This window comes from Pelodiscus sinensis, chromosome 32 (assembly GCF_052426305.1).
Source record: "Pelodiscus sinensis isolate ZL-2025 chromosome 32, ASM5242630v1, whole genome shotgun sequence".
In the NCBI taxonomy this organism is placed as follows: Eukaryota; Metazoa; Chordata; order Testudines; family Trionychidae; genus Pelodiscus; species Pelodiscus sinensis.
In genome coordinates, this window is record NC_143083.1 from 15,470,184 (window position 1) to 15,494,744 (window position 24,561).

The 24,561-nt window shown below is 64.3% G+C and overlaps 1 protein-coding gene across 4 annotated transcripts in view; it reads right to left on the bottom strand.

The window, feature by feature from the left end:
* The window catches only part of PALM (paralemmin), a 50,009-nt gene that overhangs the window by 17,994 nt on the left and 7,454 nt on the right, over window positions 1-24,561 (bottom strand). For 2 of the 4 annotated variants that reach the window (XM_075902609.2, XM_075902608.2), the window contains exons 1-3: window positions 12,481-13,283; window positions 7,052-7,100; window positions 456-536 (exon numbers count right to left, since the gene is read on the bottom strand). In XM_075902609.2, coding sequence (XP_075758724.2) covers window positions 456-536; window positions 7,052-7,100; window positions 12,481-13,100 — 750 coding nt within the window. In that variant the 5' untranslated portion in view covers window positions 13,101-13,283. Of the gene's footprint in view, window positions 1-455; window positions 537-7,051; window positions 7,101-9,584; window positions 10,092-12,480; window positions 13,284-24,561 lie in introns of those variants that run through there. The other 2 variants (XM_075902612.2, XM_075902610.2) reach the window with 2 other exon arrangements.

Consider the following 24,561-nt stretch of genomic DNA (forward strand, 5'->3'; position numbering starts at 1 on the left):
AGGGAGCCCTTAAAAGCGGCACGTCGGCATCCTGGGGCTTTTCCCGGTGCCCCCCGACCCGGAACACTGCAGCAACGCCGCTTCTCAGGGCCTGACCGCACCACGTGCTCACCCCTCGTGCCACGAGACGCCGACCTGCAGACCCCTCCCCTGTGCTCCCGAGTGCCTGAGTCGCCGCCCGGCAGCGCCAACCCACGTCACAGGCGCCCCTGAGCGCCAGATTTTGAAACAGATTTCGGTGCCCATCTCCTGAAATTAACGGGCGACAGGCGCCGAAATACTGTGACAAATCCGGTGCTAAGTGATTTGACCAAGGCCAGGTGAGGAATCTGTGCCAGAGCTGGAAAATGACCCCACAACTCCTAAGCCCCTGGCTAACACCTGCACCCCAAGGCCCCTGAGCTGTGGGTGTGGCAGGCTTTGTGGTGTGCTCGGGTCCCGCTCCATGGCCCTACCTTTAGGTGCTGTAGCTGGCGCCTGTCGTCTTCGAGCTGCCGCCTTTTATTTTCGATCTCAGTCTGACGTTTCCTCTTCTCCTGGCAGGCGAGGGGGGAAGAAAACGACTCGTTTATTAGGAGCGAGGTCTGGGATGGCGGCTGTGCCAGGACTCGGCGTCCAGGAACAGGGCGTCCCATGGGCGTCGGGGGCTGGCTCACCCGTTGAAAGCCAGGTCCCCAGCCATTTCCACAGAGTCGATTTTAACTGGCCTGGCCCTTCCCGCTGACTCAGGAAATCCCCTCTCCGGTTCCTCCGCTCAACAGCTGAGATTCCTCCCCGGCTCGGGCTGCAGGAGACTGAACAGGGCTGCCCCTCCACTGCCTTCTCCTTCGCTCTCCCCCTTCGGGCTCCCATTTTCCGCCCCCGCTAGAATTCTGCCTCATTTTCATCTGACCCAGGAATCGCAGCTGCGCCATCCACGACAAACACACAAACCCTGCAAGCCAGCTGCAAACGCTGCACCCACAGCGCTTCACACATGCCCAGGCCCGGACAGTGCACAGCTACACAAACAACCCAGGCACCACAGCTGCGCTCCCCACGCTCAGCACTGCCAACAAGCGCCGCTACACAACTACCCCCCCACCGCGTAAACAATGCTCCATGGACACAGCACAGCTAAACAAACAGCGCACAACACTCACCGTGCACCACACAACCGATGCACAACAGCTCCGCCAACAAGCGCCGCTACACAACTACCCCCCCACCGCGCAAACAATGCTCCGTGGACACAGCACAGCTAAACAAACAGCGCACACCACTCACCGTGCACCACACAACCGATGCACAACAGCTCCGCCAACAAGCGCCGCTACACAACTACCCCCCCACCGCGCAAACAATGCTCCGTGGACACAGCACAGCTAAACAAACAGCGCACACCACTCACTGTGCACCACACAACCGATGCACAACAGCTCCGCCAACAAGCGCCGCTACACAACTACCCCCCCACCGCGCAAACAATGCTCCGTGGACACAGGACAGCTAAACAAACAGCGCACACCACTCACTGTGCACCACACAACCGATGCACAACAGCTCCGCCAACAAGCGCCGCTACACAACTACCCCCCCACCGCGCAAACAATGCTCCGTGGACACAGCACAGCTAAACAAACAGCGCACAACACTCACCGTGCACCACACAACCGATGCACAACAGCTCCGCCAACAAGCGCCGCTACACAACTACCCCCCCACCGCGCAAACAATGCTCCGTGGACACAGCACAGCTAAACAAACAGCGCACAACACTCACCGTGCACCACACAACCGATGCACAACAGCTCCGCCAACAAGCGCCGCTACACAACTACCCCCCACCGCGCAAACAATGCTCCGTGGACACAGCACAGCTAAACAAACAGCGCACAACACTCACCGTGCACCACACAACCGATGCACAACAGCTCCGCCAACAAGCGCCGCTACACAACTACCCCCCACCGCGCAAACAATGCTCCGTGGACACAGCACAGCTAAACAAACAGCGCACACCACTCACCGTGCACCACACAACCGATGCACAACAGCTCCGCCAACAAGCGCCGCTACACAACTACCCCCCCACCGTGCAAACAATGCTCAGCGGACGCAGCACAGCTAAACAAACAGCGCACACCACTCACTGTGCACCACACAACCGATGCACAACAGCTCCGCCAACAAGCGCCGCTACACAACTACCCCCCACCGCGCAAACAATGCTCCGTGGACACAGCACAGCTAAACAAACAGCGCACACCACTCACTGTGCACCACACAACCGATGCACAACAGCTCCGCCAACAAGCGCCACTACACAACTACCCCCCCACCATGCAAACAATGCTCAGCGGACGCAGCACAGCTAAACAAACAGCGCACACCACTCACTGTGCACCACACAACCGATGCACAACAGCTCCGCCAACAAGCGCCGCTACACAACTACCCCCCCACCGCGCAAACAATGCTCCGTAGACACAGCACAGCTAAACAAACAGCGCACACCACTCACTGTGCACCACACAACCGATGCACAACAGCTCCGCCAACAAGCGCCGCTACACAACTACCCCCCCACCGCGCCAACAATGCTCCGTGGACACAGCACAGCTAAACAAACAGCGCACACCACTCACCGTGCACCACACAACCGATGCACAACAGCTCCGCCAACAAGCGCCGCTACACAACTACCCCCCCACCGCGCCAACAATGCTCCGTGGACACAGCACAGCTAAACAAACAGCGCACACCACTCACCGTGCACCACACAACCGATGCACAACAGCTCCGCCAACAAACGCCGCTACACAACTACCCCCCCACAGTGCAAACAATGCTCCGTGGACACAGGACAGCTAAACAGCGCACACCACTCACCGTGCACCACACAACCGATGCACAACAGCTCCGCCAACAAGCGCCGCTACACAACTACCCCTCCACAGTGCAAACAATGCTCCGTAGACACAGCACAGCTAAACAAACAGCGCACAACACTCACCGTGCGGTTTTGCCTTTCCAAGGGCGGAAAAACGAGACCGACCGAACAAACGAACGAACGCGGCGGCCCGGCTCCTCCAGCTGCGATGGGAATTCCCCCTCCTGGGATCCCCAGCCGTGTGTTCAGTCTCCCTCCCGTGGCAGCAGGCCCAGCTGGGGCGTCTCCACCCCCTGCTGACCCAGGACTAGTGGCCAGCTGCTGGCAGCGGGTGTAAAATAGAGCAGCCCTGAGGCTGCAGGGATGGGCCCTCAGCCTGGCCTTGGCTGTCTCAGCTTGGGCCCTAGGGGAAATGGGGTGGGCTGGAGGTGGACGCAGGAGAGCTGGGTTCTAGTGTCCTGTGGACAGTCACATCAGTGCTTTGTGCCTCGGGCCCACAGCTGTAAAATGGGGATAATAATTCGTCCTTGGGCCAGATGCTGAGCCCTTTGGCACAGGGGCTGGCTCACACCATGTACAGCACCCAGCGCCCTGGGGCTTTGGTCTTCAGGAGGGTCTCTACACGGTGCTGGAATAGCATTAGTTGCACAGCCACTCGGGGCGCGTCTGCACAGCAAAGTTATTTTGGAATAATGGCCGTTAGTCGGGAATAACTATGCGAGTGTCTACACCGCAACTCCGACATTTCGAAATAACGGACGGCTTATTCCGGGTTCTGTAAACCTCATTCTACAAAGAGTAGCGCCTCTTCCGAATCGCTGTGTCGAAATAAGGAGTGTGGAGACCAGTGTTTCTTAAACCGTGTTCCGTGGCGCACCGCTGTGTTGCGGAGAACAGAGTTCAAAATGGCCACCCTTAAAGGGGCAGGTGACCTTTTAAAAAAAATTTTTTTTTTTGCTCAGTAACTTCCCCCCCAACCTCCCCCCCCCCCAACAAAAAATCCTTGGTGTTTCTCATAAAAAAAATTATTGTTTGGTGTTCGTCCGTCTTAAAAAGTTTAAGAAACACTGGTGCAGACGCTTCGCTGCTGCTATTTCGAGCTAGCCCCTCCCCAGGGCCATTCTAAGTTATTCCTCCTGGGGCTCTAAATCGAGGTAGCGCGTCTGCATTAGGGGAGCCGGTCCCGGACTCATTTGGAGGTTCCCTGCAGTGCAGATGTGCTATTTCGAAATAAGCCATTTCGGGAGAACTATTCCAGAATAGTGTCAGAGGGGTAGCCGTGTTAGCAGGCGTGGCCTGTGACTATAGGCGGACTCGGCCATCGCCTAGGGCGCCCGATGACGATGTCACTCCATTGACGGCCATGCAGGCGGAGGCGCCGACCGCACGTTCCGCCTGGGGCACCAGCTGCCTCGGGCCGCTCCTGCGTGTTAGTCCGACTCTGCAAAAGCGATGCATCTGGTGAAGCGGGGCTTTGCCCACGAAAGCTCACGCTCCAATACAGAAGGTGCCCCAGGACTAATCCGGAGCGTACTCCAGAATAACCGTGCAGTGTAGACGCAGCCTGAGAGTCCCAGCTGGAAGGACCGAGCCGGGGAGGTGAAAGTGCTGCAGCTCCAGGGGTCACTGGACACCTGCAAGGTATTTGCTTCACGTCTCGTGTTTTCCTGAAATGTCTGTGCCCTTCACTTACCCCCATGTTCTCCCCGGAGAATGTGAATGTAACTACGCTGCCCGAGGCGCGTGTGCCCGACTAAACGAGAGCCTGTGCTCCTCAGACAATAACGCCTCTTGTTTGCGGTTGATGCCGGCCCCAATTTGAAGGGAACGACAGTCACTCACATGCCCAGAATTCTTGTTTTCCCAGAGCCAGTGTGAACTTGGACCTCAAGTATTATAACTACGAATTATTTCTATAAAGCCAAGGAGCCCCGCTGGGATCATGCACAGAGACATGACGAGAGACAGTCCCAGCCCCACAGAGCTTACACATGGAACAAGGGCAGACAAGGGGTGGATGGGGAAACTGAGGCACGAGCAGGGGACATGCCTCGCCCAGCATCATGCAGCAGGGCAGTGGCCAAAGCCTCCAAGGCTTCTGAGTCCCAATCCAGTGTCCCATTCACTAGATCACGCTGCATCTCCAAGCCCATGACAAACAGAAAGGAGGGGAGCCCCCTACACTACAGTGAGACGGGGAAATCCTATCCCCCATTTACAGCTGCGGGGAACTGAGGCCCGGAGCGGACGGGGACTTGGCCAAGCTACAGAGGAAGGGAGCAGCAGAGCCGAACACAGAGCCCAAGAGTCCTGACTCACAATTCCCCACTCTAACCACTAGACCTTACTGTCTCCACAGCTGGAAGAGGGACCCGGTTGCCTCAACTCCCAGTTCTGGGGCTTGAACCCCACAACTGCTCTTCCTGGGAGAGTGCGGCTCTGACCCCATCAACGCCGGGTCACAGAGACAAAGCAGCCATTCCCGCGAGGGGGAACGTGTCCAAGGGGAACCCCATCTCCTGGCTGCTCGTCCAGTGCCTCTGCCCACTAGCCCTCCCTGCCTCACCAGCGGGGCCTTGCTTCTTCCCAAAGAGGAGAACTGGATTCCCTGAGCCCCGGGGCGGGGCCGAGTGTCTCCAGACTCTCCCGCTGGTCGGGGTTCCAGGCCTGACGCCTTTGGCGGAGGCAGCCCAGCCCGGCAGCTGCTCACTTTCCTCCCCGGCCAGGAGCAACGTGCCCGTCGCGTGGCAGCGAGCGGGGACAGGGCCGCGGGGGGCCGCACGAGGGTGGGGGCTGGGGGCTGCGTGGCCTAGCGGTCACAGCCTCTTCCGCCCGGAGCAGGGGAGCTCTGGGACGAGCCACCGTCCGTCTGGGGCCTGAGCCTTTGGGGGCGGAGGGCGCTCGGCGTCCTGCAGGGAGATCTCAGCTCCTGGCCGATGGTGCGTCCTGCTCTCTGGACAATGCCCCTTTCTGGCCCCCCCTGTGGCGTAGTGGGGGGCTGTGGGGTTGGGCAGTGGGGGGGCTGCCTGCTCTGGGACCGGGGGTCCCCCTGCGCTGGGAGGGGAGATCCTCACTGACTCTCCCAAATGTGGATTAACCCAGACACCCAGGCTCAGCCGCCCAGGGAGACACACAAAGGGAGGAGGGCGGAGACCAGCACCTGGCTGGGGGGCAGGGCCGGGGAGGGGGGCAGGGGCTGTGGGGGAAGCATGGAGAGAGGAGGCTGCGCTGGGGACCTAGGGGAGATGGACCCTAACCCTGGGTCTGAGCATCCTGGCCCTGGGCCCTGCAGCCACATCCCGTCTGTGCTGGGCTGTGCCCTGAAGGAACGATAAACCCCTCTCGATTCTACGACGGGCAGAGTCTGGTCTTGCTGCTACGGGGCTGCAGGATTTGGGGGAACCCCGACTGCGTCGTCACACCCCCACGGCCCCTTTCTGCCCCCCCCCCCCCCACGGCCCGTCTCCGGAGGGTCATGCCCCGCCCTGGCCTTGCCCAGATGCTTCCGCAAACTCGTGGCAGCCCCCCTAGAAACTGACTCCCCCATCTCCCAGCTGCCGCTCAAGCCCCCTCCCGTCCCTGCCCCCCAGGCAGGGGAACGGCACCTCACACACTGCCCAGCTGGCGCCCGCGCGCACCCAGCTCTTTGGCCTCGGCCACGGGAGGAGCCGGGAAGGGCTCCCTCCGTTGGCCCGCAGCCCGCGGGCAGGGGGTCAGCCCATCAGTGGAGAGGCCACGGGGGTCAAGGAACCGCAGCCCCGGGGGCCGGATCCAAAGGGCCCCAGAAGTCAAGAGCCTCCAGGAGCAGGTCTTGGGCGTCTTTCCCACGCGCCGGGTCGGCCCACGGCGGGGCGCTCGTGAGAGCGATGGGCACGTGGCCGTTCCCCCGGGAAGTCCCCCGTTCAGCCTCCCGGCGCTGCCCCCCGGCGGAATGGAGGGGACCATAGGGCTGTACAATCTGTGGGCACGACCCTACCCCCCCCACGGGCATTTGGCCCCCTGGGCGCGGTGCTTGGATGGGAACGAAGCCCCCGGTGCCCTGGGCGGATTCCACGGGCGCGTCGGCTCCCCCTCCTCCCGGCCCCGGGGTCACCTGCCCCCCAGCCCGGCCACCACGCGCCCCGCAGGGGCCAGAGACAGCCCCCCGTGCCGCTGAGTCCCTGGGCAGGGAGCACTTACCGCGATGGCCTGCAGCCGCTCCTGCTGCCCGGCACTTGCCTCCGCCAGCCTGCAACGAGAGCAAAGGAGCGAGGGGCGTCAGCGGGCGGGACGGGGAGCGTCCGGCGCGTGCAGCCGGGTCCCCTCGGCGCCGGGCACGTCGAGCTCAAAGCCCGCTGGGGGCCGCCCGAGTGAAAACCGCTAGAGGGACGTTGCCTTTGGTGGCCCTGAAAGCTCGCGGAAAGTCGCAATTATTCATCGTTATTGATTACGTTTGGCGAGGCTCGTTCCGGTCTCGTTTGACTAGAATACAAGGACGTGACGTGTAAAATGGCTGTTTGCATCCATGAAGGCTTTAAGGAGCTTCAGCCCCCCCAGCGCTAACCCAGTCGCCCTCCCCCAGAGCCAGGCACCCCCTGCCCCCTCCCCTCCTCTCCCCCAGAGCCAGGCACCCCCTGCCCCCTTCCCTCCCTCCTCCCCCAGAGCCAGGCACCCCCTGCCCCCTCCTCTCCTCTCCCCCAGAGCCAGTCACCCCAACTCCCCCCGCTCTAACGTAACGCCTGGGTCCTGGAGCTGCCGCCGCCACCACGTGCTTCTCCCTCCAGGCGCCGGGACGGGTGCGCAGAGCGGGCGGCCGTGAGCAGTCCGGGCACGCGGCTCAGAAGCAGCAGGAGCCGCATTTCCTTAATCAAAGAGCCACATGCAGCCGGCTCGGCCGCCCCCGTTATAAACGTTGTAACCAGGCGGCCGCGCTCGGATCGTTTATAACAACGTAGTCGTGGGCCGCAAAAAAACTCGACCAGGCCACACGTTGGACGTGACGGCTCTCGGCTGCGGCAGCTCCGCTTCACAGGGGGCTCGTCAGCTCCCCGCATAGACCTGAGCCCGACTGGGCAGGGCTGAGGAATTACCCGGGAAGCTGGGCTGGGCGTAGCTTGGAGGAAACGCTGATGTGTAGTGCGTGTGTGTGTGTATGATGGTGTGTGTATGCCCACATGCACATGTGTGGTGTGTGTGCGCGCATGTGTGTGTGGGGTGAGGGTGGATGTGTGTGTGCATGCGTGTGTGTATGCTGATGTGTGTGTGCGTGGTGTGTGTGTGGGGGGAGGGTGGATGTGCATGTGTGTGGGGTGTGAGGGCGGATGTGTGTGTCTGCGTGTGTGGCGGATGTGTGTGTGTCTGCGTGTGTGTATGCTGATGTGTGTGTGCGTGCGTGTGTGCGTGGTGTGTGTGGGGGGAGGGGGGATGTGCGTGGTGTGTGTGTATGTGCGTGTGCGTGTGTGTGGGGGGGAGGGGGATGTGCGTGTGTGTGTGTGTGTGTGGGGGGAGGGGGATGTGCGTGTGGATGTGCGTGTGCGTGTGTGTGGGGGGGAGGGGGGATGTGCGTGTGCGTGTGTGTGTGGGGGGAGGGGGGATGTGCGTGTGCGTGGTGTGTGTGGGGGGAGGGGGGATGTGCGTGTGCGTGTGTGTGTGGGGGGAGGGGAGGTGCGTGTGCGTGGTGTGTGTGGGGGGAGGGGGGGTGCGTGTGCGTGGTGTGTGGGGGGGGAGGGTGGATGCGTGTGCGGTGTGTGTGGGGGGGAGGGGGGGATGTGCGTGGTGTGTGTGGGGGGAGGGGGGGTGCGTGTGTGTGTGTGTGGGGGGAGGGGGGGGATGTGCGTGGTGTGTGTGGGGGGAGGGGGGTGTGTGTGTGTGTGTGGGGGGAGGGGGGATGTGCGTGTGCGGGTGTGTGGGGGGGGAGGGTGCGTGTGTGCGTGTGTGGGGGGAGGGGGGGCGTGTGCGTGGTGTGTGTGGGGGGAGGGGGGTGTGTGTGTGTGGGGGGGAGGGGGGATGTGCGTGGTGTGTGTGTGGGGGGGGGGGGTGCGTGTGCGGTGTGTGGGGGGGGAGGGTGGCTGCGTGTGCCCACGTGCACGCCCATGAATGGAGCCATTGTGCCACACAGCGGAGCGGACTCAGCTCACAGGCAGCGACTGAACTTTTCCCTCCCTCCCGGCCCCTGGCCCCCCCGCGTCTCTGCCTGCGCAGCAGAGCGCTGTGGACGGGCCCTGCCCCCCGCCCCGCAGCGCCCATGGGGGGTTCCCCATTGCTGCGGCTCCGTGTCCCCCACGCAGACACCCGGGCCATGTGGCGGAGCCAACGCCCTGCCCGCTCCAGACCCCGCAGCCAGCCTCCCCGCGGAGCCGTCAGAGGAGCTGGGATTGCGGGGGGCGGGGGGTGAAGCCAACGGGGAGGGAGAAGATCCAGTTAGGAAACCAGAAACCTGCCACATGCCCCAACTCCCTGCAGCCCAACTGGCAGGCAGCTGGCTCCGGTGGCGGGGGCGTCTCTTTGCTGCCGGGCCAGCCGTGTGACCGGCCGTGTGACCAGCCGTGTGGTCGCAGCCACACACACACACACAGACCGTGGGGCTGCGACCACACCAGTGAGCTTCCAGCTGCGCCCTAGCGGAGCTGCTGTGCCGGCAGGAGAGCGCCCGGAGCAACCCCCCTCCTCCAGGCCGCGGGAGCCGTGCCGGCGGGACAGCGCCGCCCACCAGGCGTGGGCCCGTGTCACTTACGTGGCTCAGGGGGCCGGTTCATTCCCACCCCGAGTGCCACACGCTGACCCCAGCAGCCGAGTGGTGGCGCGGACGTGGCCTGGGAGCGGGAGAAGGCGCCGATTTCTCACTTGGGGGCTGCGTGCCTGGGGGCAGAACCAAATCTGAGCGCTGCTGCGAGACGAGCCGGCCTTGTGGCCACCGGAGCGGGACGCAGGAAATCCCAGCCCTGAGGAGCCCTCCGGCTTGCACGCGACGGATGGGGGCAGGGGGCAGGGTCCCCCTCTTGCTGTGGGTCTAGGCAGCAGGATCCGGCTGGGTCGAGGTCGCCCATCCAGGCAGCCCTGCGACAGGCCAGGGGCCCGGCCTGGCGCCCCTCTAGCAATGACCCTGAAACTGGGCTCCAAAGGCGGGACGCGCTGCTCTATCCCGCCCCACGTTCCCAGTCGTCTCGCTGTGAGCGCGATGCTCAGTGCGCCAGCCACACGCAGCCGGATCCACAGGCCAGCCCTCCAGCCGCACATTGCACCCCAAACCCCCCACCGCTGTGCTCTGGCTACTGATAGCCCCCGGCTAGTGCAGCCGGGGAGAACAGCCCCCACCCCCCGGCCCTTTCTGCTGCAGCTTCTCCCATCAGTGGGTCGCTGGCAGCTAAAATACACTGCCCCCCCCCGCACAGGATCCTTGTTCCTGGCCCCCCCCCCCCCGCGCAGGATCCTTGTTCCTGGCCCCCCCCCCGCGCAGAGACCCTTGTTCCTGGCCCCCCCCCCCGCGCAGGATCCTTGTTCCTGGGCCCCCCCCCGCGCAGGATCCTTGTTCCTGGCCCCCCCCCGCGCAGGATCCTTGTTCCTGGGCCCCCCCCGCGCAGGATCCTTGTTCCTGGGCCCTCCCCCGCGCAGGATCCTTGTTCCTGGCCCCCCCGCGCAGGACCCTTGTTCCTGGGCCCCCCCCGCGCAGGATCCTTGTTCCTGGGCCCCCCCCGCGCAGGATCCTTGTTCCTGGCCCCCCCCCGCGCAGGATCCTTGTTCCTGGGCCCCCCCCCCGCACAGGATCCTTGTTCCTGGGCCCCCCCCGCGCAGGATCCTTGTTCCTGGGCCCCCCCCCGCGCAGGATCCTTGTTCCCGGGCCCCCCCCGCGCAGGATCCTTGTTCCCGGGCCCCCCCCGCGCAGGATCCTTGTTCCCGGGCCCCCCCCGCGCAGGATCCTTGTTCCTGGGCCCCCCCCGCGCAGGATCCTTGTTCCTGGGCCCTCCCCCCGCGCAGGATCCTTGTTCCTGGCCCCCCCGCGCAGGACCCTTGTTCCTGGGCCCCCCCCCCGCGCAGGATCCTTGTTCCTGGGCCCCCCCCGCGCAGGATCCTTGTTCCTGGCCCCCCCCCGCGCAGGATCCTTGTTCCTGGGCCCCCCCCCCCGCGCAGGATCCTTGTTCCTGGGCCCCTCCCCCCGCGCAGGATCCTTGTTCCTGGCCCCCCCCCCCCCGCGCAGGATCCTTGTTCCTGGCCCCCCCCCCCGCGCAGATCCTTGTTCCTGGCCCCCCCCCCCCCCCGCGCAGGATCCTTGTTCCTGGCCCCCCCCCCGCACAGGATCCTTGTTCCTGGCCCCCCCCCCCTCCTGTTCCTGGCCCCCCCCCCCGCGCAGATCCTTGTTCCTGGGCCCCCCCCCGCGCAGGATCCTTGTTCCTGGCCCCCCCCCCCGCGCAGGATCCTTGTTCCTGGCCCCCCCCCCCGCGCAGGATCCTTGTTCCCGGCCCCCCCCCCCCGCGCAGGATCCTTGTTCCTGGGCCCCCCCCCCCGCGCAGGATCCTTGTTCCCGGGAGGGACTTTTTTGGTAAAAACTTTATGCGGGGGGAGGGGAAATGCAGATTTAGGTCAAAACGCGTTTTGAGTTTGCTGGGCTGTGCGGCTGGGGGAGGGGAGGGAGCCCCCCCGGGGCTGTGCGGCTGGGGGAGGGGAGGGGAGGGGAGGGAGCCCCCCGGGGCTGTGCGGCTGGGGGAGGGGAGGGAGCCCCCCCGGGGCTGTGCGGCTGGGGGAGGGGAGGGGAGGGAGCCCCCCGGGGCTGTGCGGCTGGGGGAGGGGAGGGAGCCCCCCGGGGCTGTGCGGCTGGGGGAGGGGAGGGGAGGGAGCCCCCCGGGGCTGTGCGGCTGGGGGAGGGGAGGGGAGGGAGCCCCCCGGGGCTGTGCGGCTGGGGGAGGGGAGGGAGGGGAGGGAGCCCCCCGGGGCTGTGCGGCTGGGGGAGGGGAGGGAAGGGGAGGGAGCCCCCCGGGGCTGTGCGGCTGGGGGAAGGGAGGGGAGGGAGCCCCCCCGGGGCTGTGCGGCTGGGGGAGGGGAGGGAAGGGGAGGGAGCCCCCCGGGGCTGTGCGGCTGGGGGAGGGGAGGGGAGGGGAGGGAGCCCCCCCGGGGCTGTGCGGCTGGGGGAGGGGAGGGGAGGGGAGGGAGCCCCCCCGGGGCTGTGCGGCTGGGGGAAGGGAGGGGAGGGAGCCCCCCCGGGGCTGTGCGGCTGGGGGAGGGGAGGGGAGGGGAGGGAGCCCCCCGGGGCTGTGCGGCTGGGGGAGGGGAGGGGAGGGAGCCCCCCGCACGAATTCATCGCGCTCCGGCCAGCGTGGGGCTTCGCTGGGTGTTACTCAGGGGCCGGGGGCAGCGGCTCACTGGGCTTTGGGCTCTTTTTAAAAGCTCCGCCTGCGTCTGTACAAAGCCGCCCGGGTGCCCCCGACCCCGACCCCGCGGCGGGGCCGCCCAGGGACTGTTACGGGCTCCGGGAAGGCCGGGACCCCGAGCCAAGCGCGCGGCCTGGCCTCTGCGGGGAGCGGCCCTTTGCTTTGCGGCCCGGCGCAGGGGAGGGACCGGCCCGGCCCAGGGGAGTCGGAGGCTGCCGGCCACGGAGCGGGGCCGGGCAGATGCTGCAGCTCAGGGACCAGCCTCACCTCAAAGCAACCGCTGCGAGCACCAGACGCCGCCCCCGCCCCCAGGCTGGAAGCCGCCTCCCTGCTGCAGTGTAGACGGACCCCCCCGCTGGCTCCTGCCGGCCTGTCCCGCCTCTGGCCGCCACAAGGGTCTCCCGCAGCCCGGGGCTGCCCGGGGCAGGAGGGGTCGGGCTGGGGGGCGCCGGGACCCCCCTAGCCCCGAACTGGGGGGACTCCGAGAGGACAGTGGCGCCGGCAGGAACCCAGGGCTCTGGCTGCAGCCACGAACGCGCCGTTCGCCTGCATCTCACGGCCCCTCGGAGGCGGCTGCAGCTTCCTTCGCTGGTGCGCGAACCCGGCCCTCGCTGACGGGGGAGGCCCGGACGCAGCGCAGCCGGGCCGCAGCTGGTGGGGAGGCCCCGGCCCCGCTGGCTGACGGGTCCCTGGGCAGCGCTGCGCAGCGGGCGGGGAAGTCCGACTTGCTCACCGAGCTCCCCAAAGCGCCTTCGAACCAGGGAACAGCCCCAGCGGGCAGGGCCATTTAGCACGTCCGTGGGGCTAAGCTTGCAGCGGGGCCGGGACTGGCAGTGCCACACAGAGCACATGGGGCTGGCAGCTTGGGTAAGGGGGCGCCCCCCCATCCCAGACCGTAACACCCTTGTGCTCCCCGGCTGGGCCGGCAGGCGCGCTCCCCACCAACCTTACACTGGAAACAGACAAATCCTTCTGGCTTTTCTCCTCCCTTGGGCAGCTGGGGAAAACCAGAGTGAAAGTGACTTGCTCAGGGGGAAACAGGGAGTCAGTGGCGGAGCCAAGAATTGATACCCCCCCCCCCCCCCATGTCTCCTGAGAGTGGCTGCTTCCTGCCTTCCTTGCCCTGTGGCAGCTGCAGGGTCCCGCCAGGCCGTGGCGGGAGGGTCCTGCTGGGCCAGAACTTGTGGCTGGGGGGGAACCTCAGCCTTGCCCCCGTGCCTGTGGCGATGTAGGAAGCAGCAGGAAAAGGGGCCCATGGTTCTCCCCAAGTCTCGTGCAGCCACCGCCCCTGGCGAGAGCACGGGGCCGCTCTGAAATCATGCCCTTGCATACGGATGGGCTGGCGGATGCCCCCGGGCCCGGCTAGCTCCAGAACAGGCAGAGGGAGCGAGATCACGTGGGGGGGGGGGGCAGCTTGGGTTGGTTTAATTTATGCCACTGGTGAAGGGTAAATCCATTAACGCGAGTCCCAGGAGCTCTGCCCTGGTCCAGCGCCCGGCTGGGGATCATGTGACGCCCACACCCCATAGCCCTTCCACAGTGACTCGGGGGCTGCTGCCTGCCTGCCGACCCCTCCCCGGGGCAGGGGGGTGGCGAGACAGGCTGGCTTTGGGCCCAGTCACCACGAGCCCAGCCCCCAGCCGGCCAGCTGCTCCCCTTAGAGCTCGGGGAGAGGAGAAAGGCCCCAGAGAACAGGCGGCTGTGGACCGCGCCAGCCTGTGGGGGGAACCTGGGTCGGAGGCCGCTGGCCCCCAGGAACATCAGTCGGGGGCCGCACACGCGAGAAGCCACAAAAAGCCCTCAGCCACGGAAGGGGAAAGACACTCGCCCCATCCCTCACCGGCCAGAGCGGGGGGCCAGGCTAGTAGATGCTACAGCCCCCCAGGGTCTGGGATGGGGCCAAAGTGAGGGGCTCAGTGAGTGGGGGCTGCCAGGGAGTGGGCCTGGTGGGATGCAGGGGCAGGGTGGGGGTGAGGGCTGGGTGGGGGAGGGTGCAGCAGCAGGCTAGGGATGTGGGGGTTGCAAGGCTGGAGCACCAGCTCCCTGATGCTGGGGGAGCCTTGAGGGGTGGATCTGGCCCCCGGCCGCCTACCCCAGAAGAGTTAAGTCCTGCAGCCCCCAGGAATTGGGGGGGGATTTCCCAGCTGCTCAGACATCTCCCTGCTCAACCCCCCGTCTGACCTGGGGCCCCGGCCACACCCTGCCGAGGGGATCCTGCCAGTAGGAGGGGCAGGGAGACTCTGCCGCCACTGCCCATGCGGCACCTGCCCCCCCTCAAATCTCGACTCGTGGATACTCCGAGGGGAAAGACGGGGCAGAGGTCACAGCCCTGGGGCGGGACCCCGGGGACGTGGGCTCATCCCCCAGCCCTGCTCTAGCCCCCTTTGTACCTCTGGAGAAGTCCCTCCGGTGCTCTGTGCCTCAGTTTCCCTTCTGTAAGACGGGGGGGGGGTGATAATCCTTCCTGTGCTGGGTGCTCGTTGGGGCAGGGCCCGCGCGCTGTGCCTGTGCAGCACCCGACTGGAGGGACCCTCCAAGTAGTAAAAGCCCCCCTGGCAGTGGAGCGTAGGGCTCCGTGTTTCCCAGGCTTGGGGGCTGGCTAGACCCGGGGGAGTGAGGTGGGGAGGCAATGAGCCAAGGGAAGCCAAGACCCGCGCCTGCCTCGTGCGACTCCCTCTCCTGGGTAGGACTGTGCAGCCGGCCGGCTCCCCCACGGAGCTCAGCTCAAAGCCAGCCACCCCCTTTCCAGAGGGGCTACTGATCCCGCGATTTCATCATTGGCAGCTTGGGCCACGCTACGGGCGCCAGCAAGCTCAGCCGCAGGGTGCGCCCGCCAAGCCGGCCCTGGGCTCAGCACAGGAGTAACCGGGGGACAGTCTCAGGGCACAGGGTCACTCGCCAACAGCCACCCTCAGAGTCCCACCTCCCCGCAACCATCCCTGCTTCGGCGACTTCCCTTCGCGCCTCTGACTCACGCGTCCTGCAAACTCAGCCGGCCTGGTCTGATCGTGACAGCGTCGGGGAGCAGAGCAGCTGAACAGAACGGCCCCCCCCCGCTCCCCTCCACATCTCCGGCCAGCCAAGCTACCCCCTCCCCCATCTCCCTGGGCCAGCCATGCTGCCCCGAACCCCCGCATCTCCTCTGGCCAGCCATGCTGCCCCTGACCTCCCACCCACCAGCCCCACCTCCCAGCCCCCTCCCCCATCTTCCACCAGCCCCCCTCCCCCAGCCAGCCACACTGCCCCCCCCCCCCCATCTCCTCTGGCCAGGCACACTGCCCCTCTCCCAGCCAGTCCCCCCCCACTCTCAAGTGTGTCCGGTATTTTTTCTAAACCTACCTGGTAACCCTAGGGCTGTGTCTACACTGGCACGTTCCTGCGCAAGTAAACCGACCTCGCACTGTAGAAAATCAGGGCTTCTTGCGCGAGAACTCTGATGCCTCGCTCAGGAAGAAGCCCTCTTGTGCAAGAGCTCTTCCCGAAGAGGCCAGTGTAGACAGGCAACAGGAATGTCTGGTGCAAGAAGCCTCTGTGGCTAAAACGACCATCGGAGCTTTCTTGTGCAAGAGCACGTGGCCGTGCGGATGCACCAGTGTAGACGTAGCCCAGGTGTTTACCCAGCTTTGCACCCTGGGGTCCTCTCCTCCCCAGGGGCACCCAGGGAACCCCCAGGTCCCCTGCCCCCACCTTGCCTCAGTGACCCACTGCCAGTCTTCACCCAGCCCCTGCCTCAGGGCAAACTGCAGCCCGCCCTGGCTGCCCCCTGAAGCCCCAGTAGCTTTAGGCAGCCTGGTGTCTTGCTTGGCCAGAGCTTCCCCAGCCCTCCCTTAGCACTGCTCTACCTCCAGGAAGCCTCCTGCTTCCCTGGCCATCAGGTGCCTCCTGCTCGCCAGCCAGAGCAAGAATGAGCTTCCGGGAGCCCTTCCTTATACAGCCCCCACCGGGCCCTCCTTAGCCAGAACAGCCTCAGCTGGGTCTTGGCTCTCAGCTCTCACTGGGGGCTGGGTCGGCCCTTAAAGGGCCAGTGCAGGGCAAGCGCCCTGTCCCAGGGTTGGAAACGGTCCCTTGAGACGTGTGGAGGAACGTCCACGAGCGTGTTCTTTGCAACCCACGTTCTCCTGGTTCCTAACTAAACCGCGTCGCGCTTTCCCAGCACTGAGCACGGGACATAGTTTGGCTTTGGGTCCCAGTTGTCAGGAAACCGGAGCCGTTGTTAGCGGACGGACAAACAACAAAGAAACGAGCAATCGGGGCTAAGCTCACAACTTCTTTTCTTTCGAAAATTCTCACGACAAATCGCTCGTTTCCAGCCAGCGCTCGGTCACACCCGGCTCGCCCGAGGCCTCGACGCAGTCGCCTCCCAGCTACGCTCTCGTCCATCGCATCTGCAGCCTGGTCCCCGCCCGGCTTTGGTCTGATACGGGGCCATACGCCTGCGCTTTGGCACATGGAACCTCAGAGCCCGAGGCTCAGGGCACCCCACCAGTATGGGAGAGTCCACGGGGGGGGGGGAGCTGAAGCACACAAAATCTACTAGCCTGCCCCCCCAGGCTCTGCTGATTGAGGAGAATGCGGGGGGGGGGGCTTTCTCCTCGGCTGGGGGCCTTGTCAGTGAGGGCTTGCTGGGGGGTTTTTTTGCTTCTCACTTGTGTGCGGCCCCTGACTGATTTTTCTGGAGGTCAGTGGCCCCGACCCGGAAAAGGTTCCCCACCCCGATATGGTGATGGATCGCTGCCCCGTATTCCTTGGCTGGCGTGTTCAATCCCTTCCCCCCTCCACCGTGGGGGCATCTACACAGCACGCTGACCTCGAAAGGAGCTGTGCGAATTGTGTCATTCCTCGATAAAGGGCCGTTCCGACAAGTCCGTCGCCCTCATGGGCCGAGGGTTGCAGGGACGCTGGGAAAGCGAAATACATTTCGAAATAACGGGCGCGGAATTGCTGCCGGGATCCGCCCGGGGTCCCCAAACAGCCCCGCTGTCTAGGTGCAGCCTGTGTGTCTTGTCCGTGCCAGAGGCCGGCTCGTCGGCTCACGGCTGCTGCCGTGTGTGTGCCGGGCCCCGGCACAGCAGGGCTCTGATCTCGGCTGAGCCCCATTCGTTACCATAATAACCAGGCTTGGTATGAGGGGCCCGGGTTACAGGTGCCGTCTGAAAGGGCTCGCATCCCTGATAACGCAGCAGGTGCCCTCCGCATGCTGGGGTCCTGTTAGCTGCACAGTCTCCTCTCTGCCCGTGTTGGGTACCGGCGGTTGAACTGGCCAGCCTGCGTCTCCGGCAATCCCACGGCCCCTGGCTCCCCACAGAACCAGCCCGCCTGCTCCCCCCTTCTCTGATCCTTGGGGGGGAATGTAATCCCCGCCTGGCCTGGCGCTAGGGCTGCAAAATCCCTTCTGGGCACATCCCGGCCTCTGTGGCACAGTGGGTATGGAGGGGCCTGGACGGCCCTTAAAGGCCCCCCAATTAGCCGGCGCCACACGGCGCAGGGGCCGGGAAGAGCTGCGGGGGGGGGGAGCTGCCAAGGGCCCCACCTGGAGGGCTCGGAACGCTCTCGGCCCCTGCGGGGGGGGGGCCCTATCCTGCGCTGAGCACCTCCCCCGCCTGCCAGAGACGACGGAAGTGGGGAGGTAGCGGCTCCCCAGGAAACATAAGGGGGCAGATCCCCCCTTGAACTCCCAGGGAGATGAGAGCAGGACCCAGAGGGGCCAGAGCGGCTGTGTCCAGATGGAGCAGGAAATGGGCCAGGAAGCATGCAAGCGCCCCTGGGGCCCCCCTTCCCAGCCTGCAGCTGGCTGCTCATCCCATCCTGGGACCTCAGTTTCCCCTCCTCTCTATGCAAGGAGCTTCCCCCCTCCCAGCCTGTTCCCGAGAGCCCAGGGGCTCATGGACAACGTGACTCTCTGATAGTCGCCACGTGCCCATCACCACGGCATCCAGCCCCAGGCCTCTGGTCCCCCAGCGTCTGGGGGGAACTGCCAGGTGCCTGTGTAGAACTGGGGGGGGCTCCAGCTGGCTCCCTGGTTCCCCATCACACCTCCTTCCTGGTCTGTCAGCCTGCGAGCTAAAAAACTCGGGTTAGGGCGGGTCTTAGCTGACGGGTGGGGAGAAGTAACCTCCTAGTTCTCATTAAAGAATGTGTGAGAGTGAGCGTTTGTTTTGCAAATACACACACACACACACACCCGCACGCACACACGCACACACCACGCTGCCCGTGGGCGGAAGAGAATGACAAATGTGCAGTAGGAGGAAGGGGCGTGTGGGTGAGTGAGAAGAAGGAGAAATACCGACTGGAGGGATGTACCTGCCTGTGGGGGGCTGGAGGGGATACTGGCGAGGCATCTGCCTAGGGGAGCGTTGAAGGGAAGGCACCAGCCTCGCCCACAGGGGCAAAGAACGAGGTGTAAAAACCCACCCGGTGACTTATCTCGGTGCCTACAGCCGCCTGCTTCCTGCTCCTCTCGCGCCCCGCGCCGGAGTCTCACAGGGTGTGAAATCAACGCAAAAATAAAATCACAGAAGGTTTCGTTTCTGCATCGAGTAATTGGGGGAGGGGGGCAGAATGCAGTCAGTGACTGTGTTGGGGAAAGGCTGTGTATGTATGTGTGTGTGCGTGCGCACATGTGCGTGTGTGCACGTGTGCGTGCACGTGCGTGTGTGCACATGTGTGTGCATGCATGCACACGCGTGTGTGTCCTGCTCCACATGCCTGGCAATCAGAGTTCCTTCCAATGCTGCTAGGACAATTCCGCACTTTCAAAAACCAACCAAAATCCCCAGCCCCGACTCCGAGCCCCTGGCCATCCCCTTCCCTTTCCCGGCGTTTCTTGCTGCGCTCTGGCCAGCTGAGCTCATGGAGGGGAGCGGCTGACCCAGCCACCCGGCTGTGGAAGGGAGTAGAAGACACAGAGCATAAACAACAGGGTGGAGAACAGCTGAGCCCTACCCCCACCCCGCTTGGGGACTTCCGATTGCATCCCCCTCCCCCGTCTTCCACGCCCTGGCAGCAGAGTTGGCGGGGCCTGGACACACATAAATCCTGATGCAACCTTATAAACGCTTCCCTGGAGAGGAGCCGTGGTCTGGCACAAAGCAGGAGAAAGGTCAGCGCTGCAGCTCCTGGCCGGGATTCCCAGAGCCGAGGGGAGAAAGTTTCCTGCGGTCCCAGGCACAGAAATCACAACGCTCCAGCCTGAGCGTGGAGAAGCCACACGCCACCCCCCCAAAGGTCCCATGAGCTTTTTAAAACCAGAACCCAAGCTGGGTTCTGTGTGTTTGTCTCCCCATCTGGCCTCTGCCCGGGGTTGGAACCCAACCCCCGTCCTGTCCACACACAGACCCAGCCCACTAGGTGTGTCTAGACTACAGGGGGGTTTTGAAAAAACATCCCCTGCGCCTAGAGTGCAGCCGCGCTCTTTCGAAAGTAAATCGACAGAACGCGGCAGTTTTTTCGATCGCGGTAAACCTCCTCTGCCGGGGAATAATGGCGGTTTTGGAAAGGCGCGATTCAATGCAAACTCTGCTTTTCGAAAAATCTCCTTGTAGTCTGGACGCTCTCTTTCGAAAGAGGCTTGTACCCTGGACATAGCCACTGTGACCTGACTCTACACCCTGGCACTCTGCAGCGTGGCCGAGACAGCGGAAGGTCACGCCCGGGCAGCCGGCGAACCAGCACCAGGCACGCTAAAGCCAGGGCTTAGACCGCCCGGGCAGGGGAAGGGGCCGTGCAGGTTTTGCTTCACCTCCACGGGAGAGAGACCTGCCCCCCTTCTCCTTGGAAAGGGCAGCCAAGACCTTTTGCATCAGCTCAAGACTCCCACGCGCTGTGGCTTTAAGAAAACACCAATGCTACCAACCGGCAGGGGAAACCCAGACTCACAGCTGAGCCCCGCTCCCCGGTCATGCCCATCCACGGCCCTTTCCACCTGGGATTGCCAAGCGCTTTCCAGCGGCGGGCGGTTCTGGGCCCCGACAGCCTTCCCCCCCACGCAGCCCTCCGCTTCGTCCCATCGCAGCCCACGCGGCCGGCAGCAGGGCTGGCGGCGAGCAGAAAGCAAGGCCACCCCGTGGAAAGGCAGCCCTGGGCTGGCTGTTGTACCACGCCAGGCCGCTGACAGCACTGCAGATTACTGTGCCTATCCACAGAGCCCACGTCCTGGCTCAGGTCCTGCCCGTGCTAGGCGCTGGACAGACCAAAGAGTCACTTCCCCAATGGCAGGACAAGCTCAGGCAAGAGAACGTCAAAATAAACCAACACAAAGACAAGCAGGAAAAAAACTAAAAACAAACTTTTCGGGGGGATCTTTTTTTCTGCAGAAAGCAGCCAAAAAACACCCGTCCTGCAAACCCTCCCTTTAAACACTGGATTAAAGTCCCTCTTGGACAGGCCTGGAATTGGACTGGCGTTGGTCCTGGCTACCTGGCCCCACTGGAGCAGGTGGGGGGGCTCCGTGGGTCTGGGTCCCATTAGGAATTCACATATTGGCCATCTGAGCTTTTTTACCCCCAATTGAATCATCAGAACCCAGCAATGGGATAAACTGTAGCAAGCTCCCAGGTATGTGTGCACACCACTCTCCTCTAGTCTAGGAGATGTAACCAGGACGGCTTAGCTGTGTGTGTCATAGGCTCCGTACTGCTCACCCCTCCAGGAGATTCCCCTTTAGTTCAGCCCAGTGGGAGCCTGTAGTGTGAGAGCTGGGTTCTCTCCCCCGTGCAGGGCAGTGACTGCAGTGAGGATTTTCGTTCAATGAAGCGAGAGGGAATCTGGGGGTATGTCTACACTACCCCGCTAGTTCGAACTAGGAGGGTAATGTAGGCATACCGCACTTGCTAATGAAGCCCGGGATTTGAATTTCCCGGGCTTCATTTGCATAAGCGGGGAGCCGCCATTTTTAAATCCCCGCTGCTTCGAACCCCGTGCAGCGCGGCTACACGGGGCTTGAACTAGGTAGTTCGGACTAGGTTCCTACTCCGAACTACCGGTACACCTCGGAATAGGAATCCTAGTTCGAACTAGCGGGGTAGTGTAGAAAGACCCCGGGAGCTTTTCTACTGCTCAGGGACGGGGCCAATGCAGCCCGGGGTGACTGTGTGACGGGGCCCCGCCGAGTTCAGACACTTTGAGCGGTAGCCGCTCCTGCTTTGAGCGCTGAAGGTTTCCGTTCAGCCCCCAGCCCCTCCCCTGCCGGGTCTGTAATTTGGACCCTCGTGTTTCCAGCCAAACAGAATCCCGCGCCCGCTGGCCGAAACTGCCAAGCTCTCGCCTGCCCTTCCGCTGGCGGGCGCGGCTGGCAGAGATGGAGGCAGGGCCGGCACCTCTGTGTTCACTGAGATCCGCAGCCCGGCCTCTGGCCCCTGGAAGGTCTCGGCCTGCGGCAGGCGCGGCCGGGTGGCAGGGGAGGCCAGCAGCGGGCACACGGGCGGAGCGGGGCAGCCAACGCCCTGCCCAGCCAGCCACCCGCCGGTCGGGCGGCCCCGTCTCCTCCCCGGCCTTGGCTCCCGGGGTGAGCACCCAGACGCCGGGGGGCCCATCCACCCTCAGCAGGGGGCAGGGAGCCACTGGGCAGGACACACAGCAAGGAGGCCCCGTCCCTCGGCCCATGGCCAGGGGCAGCGACCGGCGCAGGAGCAGCAATTTGCAGAGCAGGGAGGCTGGGCCCTGCCCTCCCGCCAGCTGCCGTCTGGCCAAGTGAATTAAGGGTTTATGAACCCAGAGGAGGGTGCCGGGAAGCGCTGAGACGGGGGCGGGGGTGGGGCACGACCGCCACGTCCCATCCGCAGCCCACGGCTGACCCGGCGGCAGGCTCACGGGGGGGCAATGGGGGCCTGTCAGCAGCTGAGCGCCGGGACACGCCCTGGGGCAACGTTCCCGCCCGGGGCTGACGCTGGGGGGAGGGAGGTGGAGAAAGGGAGAAGGAAGACGAGGGGCGGGGAGGAAGTGGGATGGGCAAGACGGAGGAGCTGGGTGTGGGTGGGAGAGCCGAGGAAGGAGAGAGGCATCCGAATGGGGGGGAGGAACTGGGGGGGCAGAACGACGGTGGCACCACCGGGAGCTGGCTCAGGTGCGTGTGGGAGCAGCCCCCCCCCCGCAGGGAGCGCCCGATTCCCGGCGTCTACCGATGGCAAATCGGAACGGGCAAATCGCTAAGCGCCCGCGGGGCCCGGACTGGGCTCTCCCCTCGGCCCGGCCCAGCCCGGGTCCTGGCTGCCAGGCCCTGCGGGAGCCGGGGGGGGGGGTTCAGTGGGTCTGGCTCCCCCCATTAGGAAGTCACTTATTGGTGATTTATAGCTTACACCACTGGGAGGCGGGTGCCGTGGCAACATCGTCATGGTAACGGAGCTTAACCAGGCATCCAGGGACCCAGCTGATGCACAGAAGGGGAGGCAGGTGGATTTGCAGCTGAGTGATGAGTCTGCTACGGAAACAAATATACCCAGAGGTGCTGGAGGCCCAGCCCCACCCCGCCCCTGGCCCAGGGAACGTGTCCACCAAGACCCAGCCAGCTCCGAGAGTCGCACCCCACGGCATAACCCGCCCCCCATGGCACCCCGTCTCCTCTGCACCCGTCCACGCACCCTCCGCCCCGCACCCGGACACCCCTCCACTGCCACAAACACCTTCCCATTGCTGTTCAGAAAGCACTTCCCCTCCGGTTACACACACACACACACACACACACACACACACACAGCTCACTGCCCTTTATAAAGCACTTCCCCTCCGATCACACACACACACACACACACACAGAGCTCACTGCCCTTTATAAAGCACTTCCCCTCCGATCACACACACACACACACACACACAGAGCTCACTGCCCTTTATAAAGCACTTCCCTTCCGATCACACACACACACACACACACACACACACAGCTCACTGCCCTTTATAAAGCACTTCCCTTCCGATCACACACACACACACACACACACACACACACACAGCTCACTGCCCTTTATAAAGCACTTCCCCTCCGATCACACACACACACACACACACACAGACACACACACACACACACAGCTCACTGCCCTTTATAAAGCACTTCCCCTCCGATCACACACACACACACACACACACACACACAGCTCACTCAGCTGACTGCCCCTTTGTAAAGCACTTCCCCTCTGGTTACACACACACACACACTCAGCTGACTGCCCGGGCGTTCTCGCCTGTGCTGACCGGGCCTTTTTCCGCGCGCCAAAGGAAAATCGATGACCTTTTGTCTCCTTCCCCCCTGACATGGAACAATCGTGTTTATTTGCCTGCCTCTGGTTTTTCCCATTATCTCATCCAAACGTGCAAAGAGCCGAGAGCTCTTTCCAGTGCCTCTCCCGCTCCCAACAACCCGGCCCCTTTCCCGGCATTCCCACCCTGGCCCCCCATCACTCCCCGACCCCCGGGGCAGACTGGAGAAAGCAGGTAGCCAGCTGTGCTCCCCCAGAGGGGAACGTAGCCAAAAGGCCTCACTCCAGCTCGGCTCCACTGGCCGTTGCAGCATTGCAAGTCCTAGTGTAGACGGGCCCTGGCATCAGCTGGGGGTTCCCATGCAGGAAAGCAGCTCCCAGGCCAGTGGGAACCAGTGCAGCAAACTGGAAATCGAGACGGCGACCCCAACATTCATCCGCTGAGGAGCTGGACCCAGGCCAGCCGACTCTGCCCAGAGCTCCCCCATCTGCTGCTAGGGTGGAGCCAACCCGGGGTCTGTCTGCAGAGCGAGCCTGTTCGATGCACTGGGCAAGGCCACGCGCCTTGATCGGCAGCCGGGGTGGGGCGGGAAGAGAGGTGCGTAACTGATAGTAATCGATGAGAAGAGCAAACAAGCTGGCAATCGGCAAGGCCAGGCGGCGCGCCCAGGAGGAGAGGGGCCCGCGCATGGCGAGGTGCAGCCGCGCGGCGGGTGGGGCGGGGAGCAGAGGGGCCAAGCGGGGATCCCAGTTCCCATCGTCCTTTCCTCCACTCCAGGCTGAATGGGGATGGGGCCAGGGAACAGACGGGTCCTCGGGGTCGCAGGCGGGGGCAAAACATGGGGAGGGGGCCTGGACAGGAGCATGCTGGGGCGCCTACCAAGAATGGATCGCAGGGGGACCAGCGGACAGGGCCTGGGACTCAGGTGATGCGGATCCATCGGGGACCGGGGACCCTCAGCACCGTCCCCACCCTGGCAGCCCGTGGACACGCCTTTCGTGGGCTGCAGAAGGGTTCCCGACCACGCCCCTCTCGGGGGCACCGTGGGCTCCGGGCTGCATGCAGAAGTCACTGGGGTTTGAAGCCCCCCCCACGGCCCCTCAGCGGAAGGAGGAGGGAGGCTGGAAAAGCAGCGCCCACAGGGGGTGGGGC